Source organism: Athene cunicularia, assembly GCF_003259725.1.
Source record: "Athene cunicularia isolate RWA chromosome Z unlocalized genomic scaffold, athCun1 chrZ_part1, whole genome shotgun sequence".
Lineage (NCBI taxonomy): Eukaryota > Metazoa > Chordata > Aves > Strigiformes > Strigidae > Athene > Athene cunicularia.
This window is the reverse complement of record NW_020799142.1, coordinates 4,731,624-4,751,535: the sequence shown is the minus strand read 5'-3', so window position 1 is coordinate 4,751,535 and position 19,912 is coordinate 4,731,624. Positions and strand designations below refer to the sequence as shown.

Here is a 19,912-nt window from a genome sequence, read left to right as displayed (position 1 = left end):
GTTGAGTCTGGAGAAGAGGAGGCTGATGGGAGACCTCATCGCCCTCTACAGCTCCCTGAAAGGAGGTTGCAGAGAGCTGGGGATGAGTCTCATTAACCAAGTAACAAGCAATAGGACAAGAGGGAATGGCTTCAGGTTGCATCAGGGAAGGTTTAGCCTTGATGTTGGAAAGCATTTCTTTCCAGAAGGGATTGTTAGGCATTGGAATGGGCTGCCCAGGGCAGTGGTGGAGTCCCCATCCCTGGAGGTGGTTAAGAGTCAGGTCCATATAGCCCTTAGGGATATGGTGTAGTTGGGAACTGTCAGTGTTAGGTTAGTGGTTGGACTGGGTGACCTTCAAGGCTTTTTCCAACTAGACAATTCTGTGATTCTGTGAAATGTGTTTTTTAAGTAGAGATACTGCAAGAAGCTTTAACTACATCATCTGCTTCTTCTAATATAGTAGAGTTCTCTTGAAATGTAGGTATATGAGTCTGTTGATGTAATTAAGCTGGTTGAGAAAGTTTTATACTGTGAAGCAAAGATTGTACCCAACTGGTTTTACACATTTCCTGGAGATGGTGTTTAATTATGCAGCTTTCATGCTGCAGTAACCTAAAGCCTCTTTTGCCTATAATTTTCTGGGTCTTTTTTCAAAAGGACAAAGAAAAATACTTCCCTAGTTCTTTAATGCATGCCAGTTCCCAAAGAGCACCTTCTGTGTATAAATAAACATGCAACCAGTCAGCCATAGGTCACCTATTGTATATTAAAATTTCAAGCTAATTGTACAGCCCAGCATAATACACTGTCTGGGATGCACAGCAAACAGCCTTTCTCCAGAGCTAATTACTTTGTCATGCATAAAGCAAATCATCTTCTATTAAAATTAATGTTTGTAGAGTTAATTAGCGTTTCCACCCTACCTTACTGATCAGCTTGCCTTTGCTTACCAATGAATGGGTCTGTGGAGTGTGGTAGCACTTTTGCATTGTGTTCTCAAAAAGAAGTGTGAAGAGTTTACACTATGTGTTTTAGCATTCAGATGTTCATAGGAATTACTTAAAATTGACTGGTTCAAACTTTAGGAGGTCAAGTTGCATCTTGAAGCGTATATATTAGATATTAGCCTTACTAGTCTCATTAGGTGTTAGTCTTACTAATTATTTCACCTTGCAGCAACAACTCAAAAACTGAGGAATATAATGTAGCTTCTGTTTCCTTGTTTTCTTCTCAATGTCAGCTTTAGAAACATTTACAAAATAATGCTTAGGTCATTCCTGAAGCCATGCTAGCTCTTGTAGCTATTCTTTGGATAGGACTATGAGTGTCATTAGTGGTTTGTCGAGGTGTCCTGTGTCTTGTAGCCACTGGACAGAACATGAGAAATACATAGCCAGCACTGGGCCGGGGACAGTGCGGCGGAAGTTAAAACTGCTTTCTTTCTGAATAGATAATGAACCAGTTGTTGATTGAGCAGTTAATATAGAAGATGTAGGACCTGTGTTAACTTCAGAAGTTAAACTTCACTTTTGTTCCTTCTAAACAGCTTGGTACTTGTCCAGTGATAATTTATTAAGTATCCTATGAACTCTTGTAAAATAAACATTTTAAATTTTATTAATAGCTGTGATCTCTTATTTCTTATCATGCAAAATGATTTAATGAATTTTGTAGGGAATAAAAATTGTTATTACTACATATACAGTATCATCTGCTTTTAGATTGCTCTTAACACAGCTGTACTATAATATTCTTGGTGCTTTGTTCATCAGACTCAAGTTTCTCCTTTTTCTTTCACTTAACAAAGTGTTTTTTCAACATTGTTAAGGTGTTTTTTAACAGTAATATTTTATAGGGTAGGTTTAGTCCAGTAGTATGCTTTATTAGGTTGTTGCTCTGGTTTCTTCCTCCCTCCCTATCCCCATCTGTTCTTGCTCCTTACTAAAGCATTTCTTGTACTTGAGTACTGTACACACAGTAGTACCTTGCATTTTGCCTTTTGTATGTTAACCAGCTGTTGGGTTAGAGACAGATTTAATTTACCCATTTTATTTTGTTGGGAATTACAATCCATTTTCTCTTTTTATAAAGACAAAAAAAAATGTGGGTTTTTTTTTTCTTTTTCTTTAATGATTATCTTCAGCACATGCTTTCCCTTTTTGGCAAAACCAAATTTACCTGGATTTAGACTTTTAACATGTAAGAAGTAAAAGGAACTCCATGATGAAATCATAAAAGCTGCCTGCGTTGAAACAAGGCTGATATGTTAAGTGTTTTGTGCCAAGATCGTTTTGAGGTATTGGTTCAGAATTTAATCAGGTTAAATGGTAGTTATGGTCTGATGATAATACTGCTAGTAAACTGAAAATTGCAGTGTCTGCAAAAGTGATGTGGTTCTAAAGTAACTGTGGGTTTTTTTCCTTCAGTCTTACGATAACGGCCTGGCACAGGGAGCTGGACTGGAATCTCATGGTAAGAATGTTAAAATGTTCTACACCTGTTTTTAAGACTGAGATTAAAATTGCTCTAAGAGTTGCAGGGTATGTCATGCCTTCTTTTCTGATTTTAAAGGAAGTGTGATGAGGAGGAGCAAATCCAAAATATGCCTCAGAATATCATCTTTTTCCTTTAGTTCCAGCTTAATAATAGACCGGATGGGCTCTTAAGATTAATGGAGTTGATATATTACCTCATGAATGTTTTGTTGAAAGGTGTTGGCTGTAGTTCTCATTTCTTGCTAACAGAGCAAACTTTTTACACATGCACCATTGCTACTCTGTGGATTTATCTGCAGGAGACTTCGTGCAGTGCACCTTATAACCTCCAATTTCAGCAGCTATTAATAAAACCTAGAAACATTTCCTCTGATAGATCACAACATCCACTGGGGACTCATATCTTGAAGTAGCAGTTAATTTTTGTAAACAGTTGGTAGTTGTGAAGATAGGAATTCTCAAGAGACTGATAGTTTTAAACAAATGTTTCTGTGCCATGAAGTAGTGGTCTACTTGTGACAGAGAAACTATTCACTTTCATGTGACTGATATTAAATCTATCAGATGTTTGCTAGCTTTATCCTTAGTATTGAGCTTTGATGGAATTCCACCTGTTTTCTTCCTGCAGGACGAATAAAGTTGAAGATCTTAAACTACACCCCTGTGTATTAAAAAAATTAGTTAACTAAGTTAGTGTAAAATGCTAGTGATGACGGATAGCATTGCTTCAGCATCCTTCTCCCGCTGCATTTCAGCATCAGAATGAAAATAACCTGAGAGTTCCTGGGGTCTTCTATGACCAAGGATAGTGTAAGGGCTCCAAGTCTTGTATCGGCAGCTTTCTTGTGATCTTTCCCAGGCTGTAATTTTATCATACTAGGTAATAAATAAAAGGGGTGGCCATGATATACAGATGAAGAACATGAGTTTCTTCTCTAATTCCAAATTTTATTGTGGAGTTTCCTTGACAACAAAAAATTCCTTAGAAGCGTAATTTGTTTTTATGACAACCGTTAGAGTCCAGCAGTCTTCATAGCGTTAACCATACCTTTTTTTTTTCCTATTGATACTTCTGTCTGTTTATATCCTCTGGGGGCAATTGTATCTGAGACTACCTTTGTCATCTCTGCTTCAGTCTGATTGCTGGCATCCCAGTAGCTTTCTTTAAGTTACATCTGAAGAAATGTCTTCTGTTGCATTGCAGTTTACTCATTTCTGGACTGCTGTGTAATGTAAATTGTGCGGAATTGAGAGGTAATCAAGTTTCAAGAATATGAATTCAGATTTCATTATGCAAGATTTGGATTGAGGGAGGGGTTTGTCCCCTTTTGACATACGTGCTGAACTAAAGTGGTTTTATTTATTTGGATTTTAGTCTTAAAATTGGCATTTTAATAATTTTAAAAATCCATTGATTTAATTGTTCCTACCCTAGTTAAAGTTCTGACTGAGTTCGTACAGGAATCAGTGAAAAACCTGGGTATCAAAACATTGCAAACCCAACTCTTTTCTCACAGGTGGCTCTACATTTTGTGGTATTGCATCGCTGTGTTTGATGGGTAAACTGGAGGAAGTTTTTTCAGAAAAAGAACTGAACAGAATAAGAAGGTGGTGTATAATGAGACAGCAGAATGGTTACCACGGACGACCCAACAAACCTGTAGACACTTGCTATTCCTTTTGGGTGGGAGCAACATTGAAGGTAGTGTACAGAACAATATAGTTACTGACTTGTTTCATTTTCTTTAAGGATCATATTTTATTAGCTTGAAAGAGTTACATATTTGGCACAAATGCATACATATGTACAGATCACTGTAAAGGTCTTTCATCTTGCAAAAATGCAGGATATGGAGGTTTGACAGACTAGTATTTCTGCTATCACTGCTTAGCTCATAAATAGGCATTATATTTTAGTACTAAAAACACACTAAGATTTTGTATATTATTGTAATGATCTAATTTCTTTTCAGCTCTTGAACATATTTCAATATACAAATTTTGAGAAAAATCGAAATTACATCCTGTCAACACAAGATCGCCTTGTTGGTGGATTTGCCAAGTGGCCAGATAGCCATCCAGGTAAATTTACCTTTCAAAATCATGAGTGTGTTCTAAGGTAGAAATACATTCCAGCAGTCAAACGTCTGAGAGGTATAAAGGAAGTTCTCTCCTCAGTCTCCCTTCAAAAATGAAAAAAACCCTCCCTTAAAATATGAGACTTTCATTTCCTTAGTGGAAGGAGGGAGATAAAGTTTTTCCTGTATCTTCTTGTTTAGACTATTGCTAAAAGAGTATCACTGTCTATTTAGACCTGGACAAACCTTTCCATATGCGTTGAACTATTCTAGTTGAAGAGAGTATTGTGCAGTGGGTATCTTTGTAAATATCTGAGTAGAATATTTCAACACATTTGTTTCCTTAATAAAGGGATCCTTTCAGCTTATTCAGAAGTCAAAGATATATGTAAAACCAGCCAAAATTTATGTAGTTAATATGATTTACAGATTGTAGTTACACATAACAATTATACATAGTATTTCTGAGAGTTAATTATTATCCTTTTAGAAATGGAGAATTTGAACTGTGAAAAACTTGAAAAGATGCTAAAATCTTTTTAATTTGAAAAGATGCTAGAATTCCGTGAAGGTATTGCAAACTTCTGAAGATAAACCATGTACCAGTAGTGTTGCCCAGTGGCATTTTGTACAGGGATGATAAACAGTCTGTAAACTGACCAAATATCATGACTCGATTTAAATAAACTTTAAATTGTTGGATGTACTGATGCATGCTCCAGGAGGACGTCATGCTTCAACTCTAATGTATCTCACTTGCTACTTTCAAATGACAACAGTGTAAAAGAATTAGAAGCACATGTGAATTACGGACTATGCAAGAGAAAGATCAGAAGATTTGACATAAAACAATGAGAGGTTGAAAATAAGTGTGCACGATTACTACAGTAAAACACTGATGTGAGATTTGCTCTTGTAGAAGTATAAATACACCTTATTTTGTTTTTAAGACAACAGCCTAGCAGTTGTGAGGTTGCATGCTGCCTTCTGTATTTGTGAGTTACTTATGAAACAAAATGTTTGGACCTATGTTTTTTGACCTTGAAAAACTTGGTATATTTCATAGCTTGAAACAGAGTACAACAGACTGCATGAGTATTATGTCAGCATGGATTTACACCACTGTTGAACTTTGTGGTTTAATGCAGCAGATAGTCTTATACAGTTAATTAGGTTTGTGTATGGTTTTTAGTGCATATAAATGCAGCTGTGCACGGGGATTAATACACTGTATTTCCTGAAGTTGAGGTCTCCTTGCCTGCCATACTCTCTCCAAGATCAGTAGGGGCTGTATCTCCTGAGCATGTGTTTGTCTGCATGTTAATGCTGATAAGCAGAAGCCTTCTTTCAGAGTCTCTCTCTCCAGATACCTTCTTGTGATATAATTTTAGTCAGATACAAATTTACTGACACCTCCAAAAGATTAGTAAGTGTTAAGAATTTGTAAGGAGCACATTAAATTCACATCTTCATCTTTAGCCTGTGATTTCATGGACAGATAATCTAATCTAATGGCTGGCTGCTACCCAGAGGAGGCAGATTCACTTCTCTTCCTCCCAGCTTCCCCAAGTACAGCTGCACATCTTTTTTCTTTTTTGCACTATCCTGGGCATACATCAAAAACTTCTGCAAAGCCATTTAATTCACTAAAATGTCAGAAAATTGACCATGTTCTGCTGCTTGGGTTAATTTTCTTCCAAGTTCTTTCAATTGCTTTAGGTCATGGAGGGTGTTCAGCACGCCGTAGTGCTGGTATAGGGTAGGCAGCAGGCGCAGTGTGGGACTGGGGAGTAAGAGCATCTGTATTTGGTGGTAGTCATCTGCTATGGCTGGTCAAGCCACCTCATGAATTTCGTATCCTTAGGGTATTCTCTCAGGAAGAGAAAAAGCTAGGAAAAGCAAGTACTACTTTCATACTTCCAAAACTTGCTCTTTGGCAGCTATTGGCACTAATTTTGGTGTTTCAGTAGCCAGCTGTTAATCAAGTAATCAGCAAAAAAATTCTTCCATGTTTGGGGAAAAAAAAATGTCTTTGTGGCCAGAAATTATTTTCAGATGATCAAAATCTTTTGCTGTTTGGCCTGAGCACTCAGAAGAAATAAAGTAGTGGGCAAGAATTGTTATAAAACAGAACTAGTCTCTCATTTTAGAGATTGCAGACTGTCAATTCACACTGGTGGCTTTGGGCAGAAATTGATTTCTTCTGTCAAAACTCAGGTTTAAAATGTAGCACCTGTTTATTTGTTTTCCTTGGCTGTAATTATTCAGGGGTGTTGGAATACAGGAACACTTGGCTGTTACAGCCTGACATAATTTTCTTTTTCCTTTTGTGTTCTTCTTCAAGATGCTTTACATGCCTACTTTGGGATCTGTGGTTTGTCATTAATTGGAGAATCTGGTATTTGCAAAGTTCATCCTGCCCTGAATATAAGCACAAGAACCTCAGAGCGCCTTCACCACCTTCATCAGATCTGGAGAACAAGGACTCTAAACAGTGTTCAGATGACAGACACCTCTCTACATGACTGATTTGGACTTGAATTTAGTTCTGGTAGCATAATTGTAGCCCAAGGTTAAAAGCCATGTATAACCAATGTGCTCTTTTAAGTGCTGGGTCATACAATCAGATCTGTGTTGCTGGCATCACTTTGATAGGGAGTTGCCTTCAGCAGGTTATTCTGCATTGTGATAAAAAGAAGTATTTTGATTCTATAGAAGTTTGTCACTGCAGACTGTAAGTGGCTCTTCAAATGGCTTTACTTCTAAGGAATCCCTTGAGGCATTTAAATTTCATTTTAATTTTGATTTGTGCATACTGTGTCAACATATATAATAAGCAAGTATTTTCAAAATCTGTTTACATATCATACAGTATAGCACAGAACCTTGGAGTTCTTTATGTTCCTAATGTTTGACATATTTTTGGGTAGAGAATCTCCTATGTTAAGTCTCAGTTAAAAGTTACCTTTTATTGTCTACTTTCAGATTCCATAAACTTTGTTTAAAAAAACCAAACAAGTAAGTACAAATAAAATTATTTTATTCAATATACCAGACTTTCAAAGTTGTGTGGCCTTACTAAATGGATTTTATATTTCTTCCGAGTAGTTTCTACACAGATGGAGTTGATCATTAGCAAGACAAAGTGTTTTCATCTGAAATATTCTCTTCATGTGAAATTCAGTGAGAGTGTGGCATGTTGATATATTTTGACGAGAGTGTGGTGTATGTGATATATGTCAAGGGATATTCAACACAGTCATTTCGAAGAGATCTGCGTGCAAGAACTGCATTAGAACCTGTTTCTGAAGTCAAGCCTATGTAATACATCAAAATTGACAACTGCTTTCTACTTACTTTTTTATATGTACTTCTTTTTACTGTGGAATAATTCCAAGTTTCTTACCCATTCTGTGTAAAGAATGAAACACTGAGCTTTAAAGTAAATGGCAGTCATTTACTGTTAAAGAGATGATGAACATTCTCAGCTTATTTGGTAGTGGTGCCTTAATTTGTATGCTTGAAATGCTGCTCAGAATCAAAGCAAATAACTTGCAGTTGTTGCGTTTATGGCAAGTCAGTTTGTGTATTTCATGCATACAGTAGACATCAGGATGTCTTTCTACTTGTCAGTCATTAAGGCACATTCTTTTTTCTAAGGGACTTCCAGACGCAGATAACTGAAGACCTCTCAAACCAGATTAAGTGCACCACTTGCCACTGCTGAGCCCAAAGACACAGTCTATAGACACTTTCAGTGAGCAAAAAGAGCTTCAGGAATAACTGCCGTTCTGGTTTTGCATTGCAGTGCAAGTGAAAAAGGTAGAGTAGTTAGCTGTACCTCTGTCACAGATGTCAGAGAGATCCAGGGGGCATCTTCAGGCTACCATAACAGTCCTGGTGTCCAAACCTAGAGCAGCCTTCCTACTTAAAGTGGTTTTATTTCCATAAGCAGATTAATTTCTATGGCAGCATTGGGAACATCACTAGTGGTGGTGGTCTGCTTGGAAAAGCAGAGAAGGAGCATAGGGCAGGGCTTGGAAGTGAGACATGTGATCTAGGCATGTCCCAGTAGACTCCTTCCTTGTAAGAGGCAAGACTACATAGCTGGAAGAACCATAAGAAGTCTGGAGTGGTGTGAAGCAAGAGGACTGTAGGGCTAGTATTGGGAAGGAGAAATTAGGTGCTTGAGTAGGACTGGTGCAGAGTAAGAGAATATTAAAACTGAGAGATACAGAGGCTGGAGACATGAGAAAAATAGGGAAGGCAGAATGTGGAGTAAGAGTGGAAAATGATGTAAAGGATTTGATGGGTTTTTGGAACACGCTGAAGCTAGAACAAAGATGAGGTGTAGTTACCCATCCCTACCCATGCCCCTCGGCCTTGCTGAAGAATCATATGTTTTTCAGCATGTAGTACATCCCCTGTTAGAGGAAGTAGTTTGAATTTCAGAAGAGCTGAATAATGTACCTGCTGGGAAACAGCCCAGATAATACTTCCTTACTTGGCCTTATGAGGAATGATGTATTTGATTATCATGGGGCAAATCTGTACTTGGAAAATCTGAAACTATGGTTCCTGAGTCTTCCTATCTATTACCAGGTTCCCATCTGTGAGGGACGTAAGGGTAGAGAAACAGAAGTAAGGGGACAAAAGTGAAAAATCATGTTCTGTCAATGAGTTAATTTTTCATAGCAACTAATTCAACATTGTTCTCCTCTTTCAAAATGTGCATGGGAGGGGAAAAGTGTGTGGTAAGGAAAGAGCTTTCAACTTCCCAGATTAGGTTGTTCATATTAACCTCACAGATGAAAGGAGGGAGATATGCACATGGAAGCCTGTGGCTTTTGACAGTTTTAGTCATGCACGTGTGTTGAGGTGACTTCCATGTTAACTTTTAACAGTGATGATAAACAGTCTCTGTCTGGTAGAAGGACCTGGAGCTACCCTGTGCAGCAGTTAAATCAACCACCTGGCATGCTCACAGTCTGAGAGAACAGGAAGGCCTTCATGAAGCTGTTTTGCAGGACCCATCCCTGGGTTTCCATCCAGATCTCTCCCCGTGTGACCTTTACTACAGCACGCAGGAGAGAGGCTCTGCCTTACCCTGGGAGGGAGGGTCCCACCTTATCCATCTATGGGAAATCTGCAAAAGGACAATTTGACATGAAAATGGCAGAGCAGAATTCAAGGCACAGCTTTCTGTTGCTTGTCCTGAAAGCTTCTGGGAAAGGAGTGGTGCTTATGCTGCCTAGAAAGCTAAATCAGCAGGACTGCTGTTGAAATTGCATGCTGCCTTTGGATAATTTAAAGGTTTCCTAAGCACAGAGCTGTATTTGCTGTTATGCTATCCAGGAGTCTTTGTTTAGCAACCTTCTTTAAATTATGGCCATGCCTTAGTAAAATAGGCTCACTTTACACGATTACATTTTAACCTTGGGCCCAACTTTCCTACTGCTTATTATACCATTACAGTCGTCTTTAACTCCAGACTCATTGTGGAGGAGAATCATGCCAGAAAGGCCTCTGTAAACCTACTGCCTAGGCAGCTTTCATCAGGGGTATTCTTTCACAGCAGGTTAGAGTAAAAACTGTCGGGAATGACTTAGGGACAGTTGATCCTGCCTTGGGACAGTTTGATGAACTCTTTAAGTTCTTAAGGACCCTCCTGGACTATTTTTTTACTGTTATTTAGTTATACTTTTACATTGTAAATTTTTTAATTCCCACCCCCTCCTGCCTGTAAATTCCTCAGTTAAGGAGGGTTTTGATAGTGGGACTGATTTAGTGCTGATCTGTAAGGTACATAGATGGGAATAGGGGGGATGTTTCTATAAATAGCACAGACATACTTTAGAGGAAATCAGAAATCTTAGACAGACTGGGTATATTTGCACTCTGGTCTGTACACTCATGCTTCACAGATCAGCTGTCCTTCGGCGGTGCTGGGTGCCTAGCATCCGTCTGAAATAACCTCTTAAAATATGCAGCTCTCTGTTGGGGCTGAGGACAGGATTCTGCTAGAGATACGTCTGGTTAAGGGTTTCCAACACAGCCACAGGGCTCTGTGTTTTTATATGCAGCTCTATATATAACTCCCTGTATAAGGCCAGAGAGAGTGTGTCCTGCAGAGAGATAACATGTGCCTCTCTGCCTTCCCAGTTGCTATTGATAGCTTCCTATGCAAACGTTTCTGATGGCTCTGTGCCTTGACATTTGTTTTCAGTGTAGATTAACTCCAGCCTCGAGTAATTTCCTTCTGCAGAATGAGGAGCTGCCAGTAAGACTGAGGACTGTGATGGTGGGCATCTAAAGAAAACGTGTAAAGCACATTAACAACATGAACTTACGTGACTATATGCCAAGTCCTGTCCCCTTCCTCTCTGCCACTCCAGAGTTAGTCTAGTTTTTATTGAACATAGATACAATGGAACAGCAGAGGCACATGTTCCCCTCTCTACCTGAGATGCACACGCCTCCCTGCTGAGGAGTGTTCCCAGCTCTGAGGATGAGTTGTGAACCGCAGCTATTGGTGGGAAGTGGTTCCCCAGCCCTGTAACAGCTGCCAGCGTGTTTCTCTGCTCTGTGGCTCCTCAGCACGGGACCTGAGCAGGCACCAGAGGCATAACAGTTGCGTAACAGTGGGTAGCACATTTCTCCTGCTGCTGGTTGGCCCTACCTCTGCATCTTCTTTACCACTCACCTGTAACCTCTCTGTTGCACGCTTTCTCACCTCCCATGACTCCAAGCTATCGTCTATGAGCCACAGAACAGGAAGATTGCACAGGTCTCTGCACAAAGCAAAGGCAAGCATGCTGCTTTTGAGTGCAGCGGAAACCTGAGCAAACACACTGACCAACATTTGAGATGTTATGTAGCGTCTGCTTCCCAGGGAGGGCAGTTTTTTAAGCCAAAGGCTCCACAGACTAGGAAGACCAACAGTTCCCATGATCTTCCTTCTATAAAAGCAAATGAAAATCTGCAGCAGCCATTGATCTGATAGCCAGTCTGGACTGGATCCCCCTCCAGTCGGCCACACAACTGTTTCTTACCACATATTGTAGGCATCACAAATGTTTCTCATTGCACCCAAGGACACATAGTATGCATTATTGTCCGTATGTCCGTTGTATATGATGCTTCTCATCAGCTACAAGGACTTACTGGACACATCAGCTAGGTCAGTCTGTTCTTCAAACTGTCAACTATAATTAGTAACGAGCTTCTCATCAGGAGCTACCATACTTGAAGAAAAGAAACATCCTGGAACATGGATGCTCATTAAAATTGTTCAACCTGTATCAGTTTAATTAGAGATTAGAATGTCATTTGGAAGAACTCTCCTCATTATAATAGTAAAAATCACACCCACTGCTTTGAAGACCCCTGCCTGAATAAAGACTCTCCCTCTTTGAGCTTGTGCAGAAAATGAAAAACCCACTGTAACTTTAAATTGAAGTGGGCATGTTACTAACCAATAAGGGATAGAAGTGATAAGTGACTAACCAGTAATCATTATAGTATGTATATATGTAATCATGTAGTTTGGAGTGTATAAATAATTTGAAGTTCCTTTGTGTGGTGTGCTAGCTTTGTGGAATTACCACCTAGCACCCACCTCTCTTAAACCAAATACAGAATAAACTGACCTCTCCGTTATGCGTGTGAGATTGGCTTTTGCACACCAGGTAACAAACCCTGTCTGAGGAACAACACTCCCATCCTCTTGCTGGCTGCCCAGCCTACTCCAGCTACCGGCAGACAACTCTTTGTCATCAGAGCAAGCTGAGTCTTTTGATGCTTTTAGATGCTCGCCAGATTTGGAGTGAACAGGAATGTAAAGGAAGGCTTTTTTTTTTTTTGTCTTTCAAAAATAAGCTCTCTGATGACAGTTATTCTAGTGAATGTCTGTACACTACAAACACTGGCAAAGGAAGATTCAGACACTAAAGGTGCTTTGTCTTGCAGGCTGAGACAACTCTTACTTCTGCTCATTTACGAGTGACAGTCAAGAACAGATTATTTTTGATTGCTTTAAACCAACAGTAAAATAAGTAAATAAAATCAAACCAGGCTAAAGTGTTGTTTTGGCAACATAGTTTACTTCATCCACCCCAGGTCTACATGAAAACAGTAAAAAGGTGATAAATAATGCAGTATTCCTAGCTATTAGGAGAAGGGTTTGTCTTGTCTGTAACCAGGTCAAAATCCTTGTCTGGCAAGTTATTTGGGGAGGATGCTGGGAGGAGCCACTCTTGTCAGACCAACATAGATTTGACTTTACTTCACAGCAGGGCAAAGAGAGCATGCCTCTGTGAAGTGAGTGCATTATGGCTGAAATAGAGGGAACTCTCTTCCACTTAGGCTGCTGCATCGAAGAGGCCTTTTTAAGTATGCCAAGGAGAACTGCTGAAGTGGAGAGGCCTTTAGAAGTCAAAGGAACAAAAAAAACTTGCATGGAAAACCAGGAAGATTTCCTTTTCTAGAAACTCCAGAACAGCACGTAAGTACTTGATTGCCCATGGCAGAGCCCGGACTCCCAGCATCAGGGACTGTTCTTCTGCTTATCACTCACGTGATAAAAGCGACCAAGTGCACACAGCGAGGTTTGTACTAGCTCATTCTGCACTGCATCATGTATGGGACAGGAACATCTAGAGCTACAGCCAAATACTTGGGGCTGCAGCTCTCTTACACTACACCCTGCAGCTGGCTCTGCACCTTGTGGTGCTCAACACACAAGGGCAAGCAGCCAGAACCATGGTTTGGGAGTTTTGGCCCCAAACAGTACTGGCCAGCCTTGGCATCCCTCTAACATCCAGGACAAATTGCTGCCCCAAGGTTGTCTCCATGTGTCACACAGTGTGACCAGGGACCAGGAGTGTCACTGTGCTTCACCCTCAGCTTTTTGTGAAGACTACAGGGAACAATTTGCTTTGTTGTAACTTCAGATAATCTCCCCTAAGTGACATTTTTGGCCTTTTGCTCTGTGCTGCACATACTTTTATAGTCATAAGTTGACTTTGTTTAAGCCAGTGGTTCTCTGAGGGCACACCAGCACCTTTCCCAGCCTACAGAGGGAAAAGGAGATGCAGAAACCTCTGTTCCACTGGCACAGTGCTGCCTGCCCATTTTGGCCGCAACAGTGCTCTTGCTGTGCGTCAGCATTGCACGCAGGTACTCCAGCAGCGCAACATCTGCCTGAGTGCTGATCCCAGTGTTAAAAGCAGGTTATTGGTGTTAAGGGTCTGGAGAGCCTCAGACATCCAGAGGATAGATCAGTGATGGGGCAGGCTCACCCTGGTGCAAAGTGATGCTGGGAGGGTGAGCACTTGGTTGGCTCTCACAGAGCAGAACGGAGTCTGCACTGCCCTCACTCTGCAAATTCAATCCGCAGGGAGCTTAATGCACTTTCAATGGGGATTAAAGACTGTATTAACCCACTGGTAAACACATGGGAAGTATTTAATTGAAGGAACATAGGACATGCCATTCTGAAAAAGGAAAATTAACTCAAATCTAATCCTGGTGTAGTTAAACTGAAAGAAAAGTGCAAGAGCCCAGCTGATGCCTTTAAACCTTGAAGGCATAAACTGGACAAGCTTTCTAGATGGACGCAGTACTCTCTAAAGGCCAGCTGAGTCTGAAAATCTTTCATGTATATGCTGCCTTCTTCGGAGGTTTCGCTGTTACAGACTTCCTCCTTCAAAACACACAGAATCCCTAAAGCTTACATTGCCACAGTTGCATGCAGATCTCAGCCATGCTCATCTTTTCCTTATCTTTCCCTGATTTGCATATCTCTGATTTCTTCATTAGACACATTCTTTTAAGTAAATGAATAGAATCAATAAATTAATAGACTCTAGCCTGTTGTGTTTTGCTCAATTAATATTTATTGGAATTCTAGATACCTAAAATTCTCTTCGTATTATCAAACTTGATTAACTGTAGTTGTAGCAAAAAATGGCAATTACATTATATATTCATGGTATGCATCATCATGTACTTTGGCTGATTCCTTATAAATATCTAATAACATACTCAATACATCAAATATTAATAGTAGCCTACATACTTAACCCATATTTCTTAAATGAGCTTGTTCCGAGGGACATGTGATATTGTGCTAGTGTCAAATGGGACAGGCTAGGAGGAAATCATACATAAAGTTAATTTTTCATATAGTACAGATGCAGTTTTTCACTCTGTACTTTATTTTGTGTGTTTGTACATCACCAGTAGTGAATTAACATGTTTATGGTATTTGGACAGAGGTCTTTAAATGAAGCGAGACAAAAAGCCTAGAGGTAGCAATCTCTGGTGTCAAAAAGGTCTGAGTCTGAGCACAGTAGAACAAAAAGTCTGGCAGAGGACCTACAGCCAGAAGTGAGGGAAATGAAAGGTACAGGCTAAGGATGAGACTCTTTGCTTCTGGCCATTAGCAATGGATGATGTTGACTTAGCCACAGAGCAGCAGCAGAACTGCTTCAGTATCTCATTTTGATTGTTGCTGTTTGCTTGTTATATTTAGTGTTATGGGTTTAGTGACCTTTTGGGTTTTGCCAGTATCTATTAGAGCAAAGTATATAAAATAAATAAAACCCTCTTCCAGTATATGGTGAGAGTAAGTAAAAATTTGATCACTAAGAAGGCTAGAGACATAAGGAGGCAAAAATCAAATTCTCCCACAGAAAGTGAAGATGTGGATTGGTAGCTGCATCGCAGAGAGATCTGGGGATCACAGGGAATCACAGGCTAAATCTACATCCTGAGTAGGATTTATTAACACAGTTGTAAGGGAGAAATTCCAAAAATTCTCCTGCTTGAGGTAGTCTTAGTGGGACCTCAGCTGAACGTGGAAGAGACACAGAAGCAGGCAGTTCCCTGACCACTCACCAAGAGACTCCAGATAGTTGTGCTCCTTTTTCTTCCCCAGAAGATCACAGATGGGAATGGGAAGAAAAAAACCCAACAAACCAACCCTGTGTTGCCTAGAAGAACTAGAGGGGATGGGATTTATTGCAGGGAGAGGTTTAGGTCTGCATGTGAGCTTTGAAATACAGTTTGATCTTATTTGTGCTGTTTGTAAAACCTTTACTATCATCAGAAGGTCTCACCTCTTTCATGGCAAATTTTTTTTCTGCTCGTGACAGTTCCTATCTACATTACTCCCTGTGGAAGGAAGCGGTTTATATAAAATTCATAAACTATTTACATGAATTCTCTTTAGTATTGCTCAAGCTGGTTTCAGGCCTCTGAACACTGTTAAGAGAATAAAACTAGGTCACAATCCTTACCAGAGGCATGCACACTTGGGTACGTATTTAAGTGGTGGGTTTTTTCGTTATTTCAAATGTTTGTTCAAACATACAGTTTAACAGGGAAGTAGTTCATACTGACTACTGGCACTTTTCCACCACCTTTAACATAATCTTTCTTGCATCTCCATTGCTCTGGCATTGCAATTGTCAGTGACAGCAGAGTCCTCTGAGATGGAAGTACATCTAACACAGATCCATTTCCCCCACGCATACAATAAAATGGAAGCACTCCTCTCCTCTGTACTGAATTATTTGTGTTAGCCCTTCCCATATCGCTGCCTGCAGCTGGTTTCCAACGTTCTTTAAGTAGATTTGCTCTAATGATGTAATGATGGCCAACAAGTTCAAACGTGGTGTAAAGTGAACAGTGGGAGAAGACCCCTCCTCGGGATGCTAGGGTGTATGCTTGAGTGGATTCCTGTAAAATGGAAATGGGAAAATACCTCACCATCCTAGGGGAGCAGAAAGAAAGGAGCATCTGATCAGGCTTGGCTGCTCAGATTTAGTTCAGAAGCAGAAACTAAGACGGAGAAGATCAATCAGAAAATCCAGAGCTGACATTGCTGTCCTGGGAGAATCAACATAATTGACAGTTCAGGAAACAAAAATTTCCTTTATATTTTAATTTCTATACCAATGTGCCAAGGCAGAGCCCTGTGTTGCGTGACATTTCAGCACTGCAATACAGGGTCAGTTTTTCTGCTGGTATAAAATTATATAAATTAATTTACATTAGTTGATAATCTGGCCCAGGATCCTTGCATTTTTGGAGACCTGCTACTAGTTTAAGTTATAGAAAGCAAATAAAAATGTTCTACTGATTCATTTTAAGATAATATGACATGCTCTGAGATTGATAATTTCATGACAACTGAAAGTTTGAGTTCAGTTTCAGATATCCTGGTTCCACAGAAAGGAACCAACTTGACAGATGAAATAAAAGGAGAAAAAGTATGAAAAGAAATTGCATATCTGCAGTTTATGTGGAACTGGTGAGGAGCTCCCAGCTATTTCTGGCATACAGCCTATCTCAGCAAAGGTTGTGTAAAACACAGTGACCGGTTACCAAGAGGGGTGAAAGTCCCTGGGCTACCAGCTGCAACATGAAGCTTCTCCATCTGTCTCCAGCCTTCCAAGTGCACATTCTCTGGTCAGCCTGTAAGACAAAGGCTATCACGAACTGTCTTTCATCTCAGGAGATGGGAGCCCTCAAAATGGCTACAGAAATTGGTATCTGCTGCAGAGAATAGTCCCAAATTACTTGCTAGTCTCAATCTGTGGAGACAGCCTGTGTTAATGATACTGAACCATCCACAAGGCTCTGCCTGGGCTTGCAGGACTTTGTAGAAGTACACTCTCCTGCAGGGCTGCTGCCAGAGAGCGCTGTCATACAGGGTCCAGGATCATCCCAGCAAGAGCTGCTTGGGAGGGTGCTGTTGCCGAAGCAGTGAAATCAATGCAAAAGTGGTTTGTGGCACCCGCCTGCTTGCCTCTCACTGGCAGCCACCTGAACCTGGAGTGCTAACAGAGCTCGTGCTGAAACAAAACCATTCCAACAAAAGAGCGTGAAAGAACCATCAGCTGCTTCTGTCTCCTCCTGTACCCTTCTTTCCCTGACTAACTTCATGACTTGAGCTACATTCACATCTCTTTACATTTCTGGAGCACTCTAATGAGTCTACAGCACTTCCCTGACATGGAGGGCAGTGTGTGGCTGAGGTGTTGATCAATTTATGGAAGCAGGACCTGAGGAGGTGAATCAAGGGAAACCAGGGCTCATCTTTTCTGTCCCAAGTACTTGAATTTCAGTCCAGGCTGTCTATAACCAACAGCATATAGCAGAAAGAAAAACAACAAAACCAAAACCAAAACAAAGCCAACAAAAAATCCCCCCCCCAAAAAAACCCAAAAAAACCCAAGAAAAAGCTAATCACACTGGTGCAGCAAAAAAAATCATGAGACAGCAGCTACATATTCAGAGCACATTGTTCAAAATACTGGTGTCATCCATGGCCAAAGAATGCAAGGCAAAAATATCGATCCAGAGCAGGCACATGGTGCATGTACCTGTGGAGACCCTTGTCTCACAGGCTTTGGGCAATGGCTGTTTGGGGTCATTTAACATGAACATAACAAAGCTGCAATGGCATTTGGGTACAGACATGCCTCCAGCTAAAAGGGTTCCAGTGGAGTAAACTGCTGCATGTTGTTTTCTTGCACTGTGCAGAAAGGGTTGTAAATTCCTTGGCTTTTCACACAGCCTCTGATTACTGAGCAGTAAGGTCAAAGGTATGTTTGCTGCTTGGTACAGGTTATCATTTGGAGATTCGCCCTGATATCATGGTACAACCTTCCTTGATACGGAAGAGCCACTGTTGCTGAGGCCACCACCAGCATAGTGTCCTGCAGATGACTACTGGACTTGAGCAGCTTGAGAAGAGTCACTCTTTCAGGAAATCCCTCGTCCCAGCCTTGGCCAGCCCTGCTCTCTAGCAGTGCTCAACTCTGATCCAAAGAAATTACAGTAGAGAAAATTTCCTACATAAGTGCCATTTTGTGAGCTGGAATTAGATCAGAGAAGCAAAATATCTCACATTGAGTTAACTAGGTATTGAGGACCTCTCAGCTGCATGAGTGATAGCAGCTGACTGGCCCCTGCGCTGATGCCCTTCGTTATTCCTGGGCTGTTTGCACAAAAGCCAGCCTGTCTATACCCCAATAACAAGCTATTTGATTAATGAGTCATCTGATATATATAATTGTACAGTATCTAGTAACAGAAAAGTCTGGTAGCTATTCATGAGTCCTGTTTTCTGAGACAGAAAGAGTATATTGTTTCAGTGAGTACCCTGTAGAAAGAATCTGGGATAACATTACTACCGTATCAGTACACTTAGGAAATACAGCCTCCAAAGGGATACATTATACTGTTATAAAACACCTTTTGGTATGTTTTCACCACATATGATGTGCTCCATGGGCTACCTGATAGCTACAATGTAAGTGTGGCTTGTCCCCTTCCACCTCTCAGTTTGGGAGGGAGCTGGTGAGAGCAGCAGAGGAGAAAGAAATGAGCCAGCTGCTGGCTGAAGTGACCTGTGGTGCCTCCACCAGAAGGAGTGGTGTGGACTGGAGGCAGGCATGGAGCAGGGGTGCAATGTCTGCAACCTCTCAAACACCATTCCCCAGCCGTCCCATAGGGCCCCCTTGCCCACTGTGTCCTGGCAGTTTTGCAGTTCCTCTCCTGGTAGCTGGCCCTCTGATGTGAATGTTTCAGCATGCCGTGAGGGCTGTCTTCCTCAAGAAGTGCAGGGTACTTGAGTTGTTGGGATGAGATTTTTGCCACAGTTATATAAAAACTTGTTGTATCCATCTTGAGTGGCAGCATCAGTCTTGGGATGCAGAAAAATAGATGACAGTAAGTTTTCTTCCAGTTTGAGTTACCCCACGGACATACCACCAGCCAAATGCAGTCACACCAGACAGATCATACAGGCAGTTACGTACATTACATTAGTATGTGCTCTTCACTACAGATGTCTTTAGACACAATGTTTCATCTGAGCAAAAGCTTGGAATTTAAGAAAACCAGATGGAGCCTGGGGACACATGCATTATGCCGTACCTCAGCGTGCATCTCACTGCAAGCTGTGCTTTCAAGTCTCTTTGAAAAGAGGCATGCCCACCTTGGGTGCTGCCCTGGGCAGACCTGCCTGCACCATCAGCCCCAGGCCACGGGCTCAGCAAAGGACAAGAGTCATTTGTACTGTAATGCTCGGGTTTGGCTGGACCACGAGTAGGTACAACCTCGCCACCCTGACCACAGCTCTCGCGGCCGTAGAGACGGTGTTTCTGGACACCTCGACGTGCCCTGACAGTCTGCCCGTGCTGCTGCTGGCTGAGAGGTTATCACGGGCGCCCTCGGTCCCGTGAGCATCCTCCACGGGGCGGGGAGCGGAGGCGAGGAGAGCACCTCTCGCACCACGGCGGCTCCCCAGCGCAGAGCACCGGGGCAGGCCGGGGCTGCGCTGCG

At 41.2% G+C, this 19,912-nt stretch overlaps 1 protein-coding gene across 1 annotated transcript in view; it reads left to right on the top strand.

Moving 5' to 3' along the window:
- The window catches only part of PGGT1B (protein geranylgeranyltransferase type I subunit beta), a 37,887-nt gene extending 30,330 nt beyond the window's left edge, over positions 1–7,557 (top strand). The window contains 5 exon segments of the mRNA XM_026865364.1: positions 2,409–2,454; positions 3,995–4,179; positions 4,451–4,559; positions 6,900–7,031; positions 7,034–7,557. Coding sequence (XP_026721165.1) covers positions 2,409–2,454; positions 3,995–4,179; positions 4,451–4,559; positions 6,900–7,031; positions 7,034–7,080 — 519 coding nt within the window. The 3' untranslated portion in view covers positions 7,081–7,557.
- Positions 7,558–19,912: the final 12,355 nt, after the last annotated feature.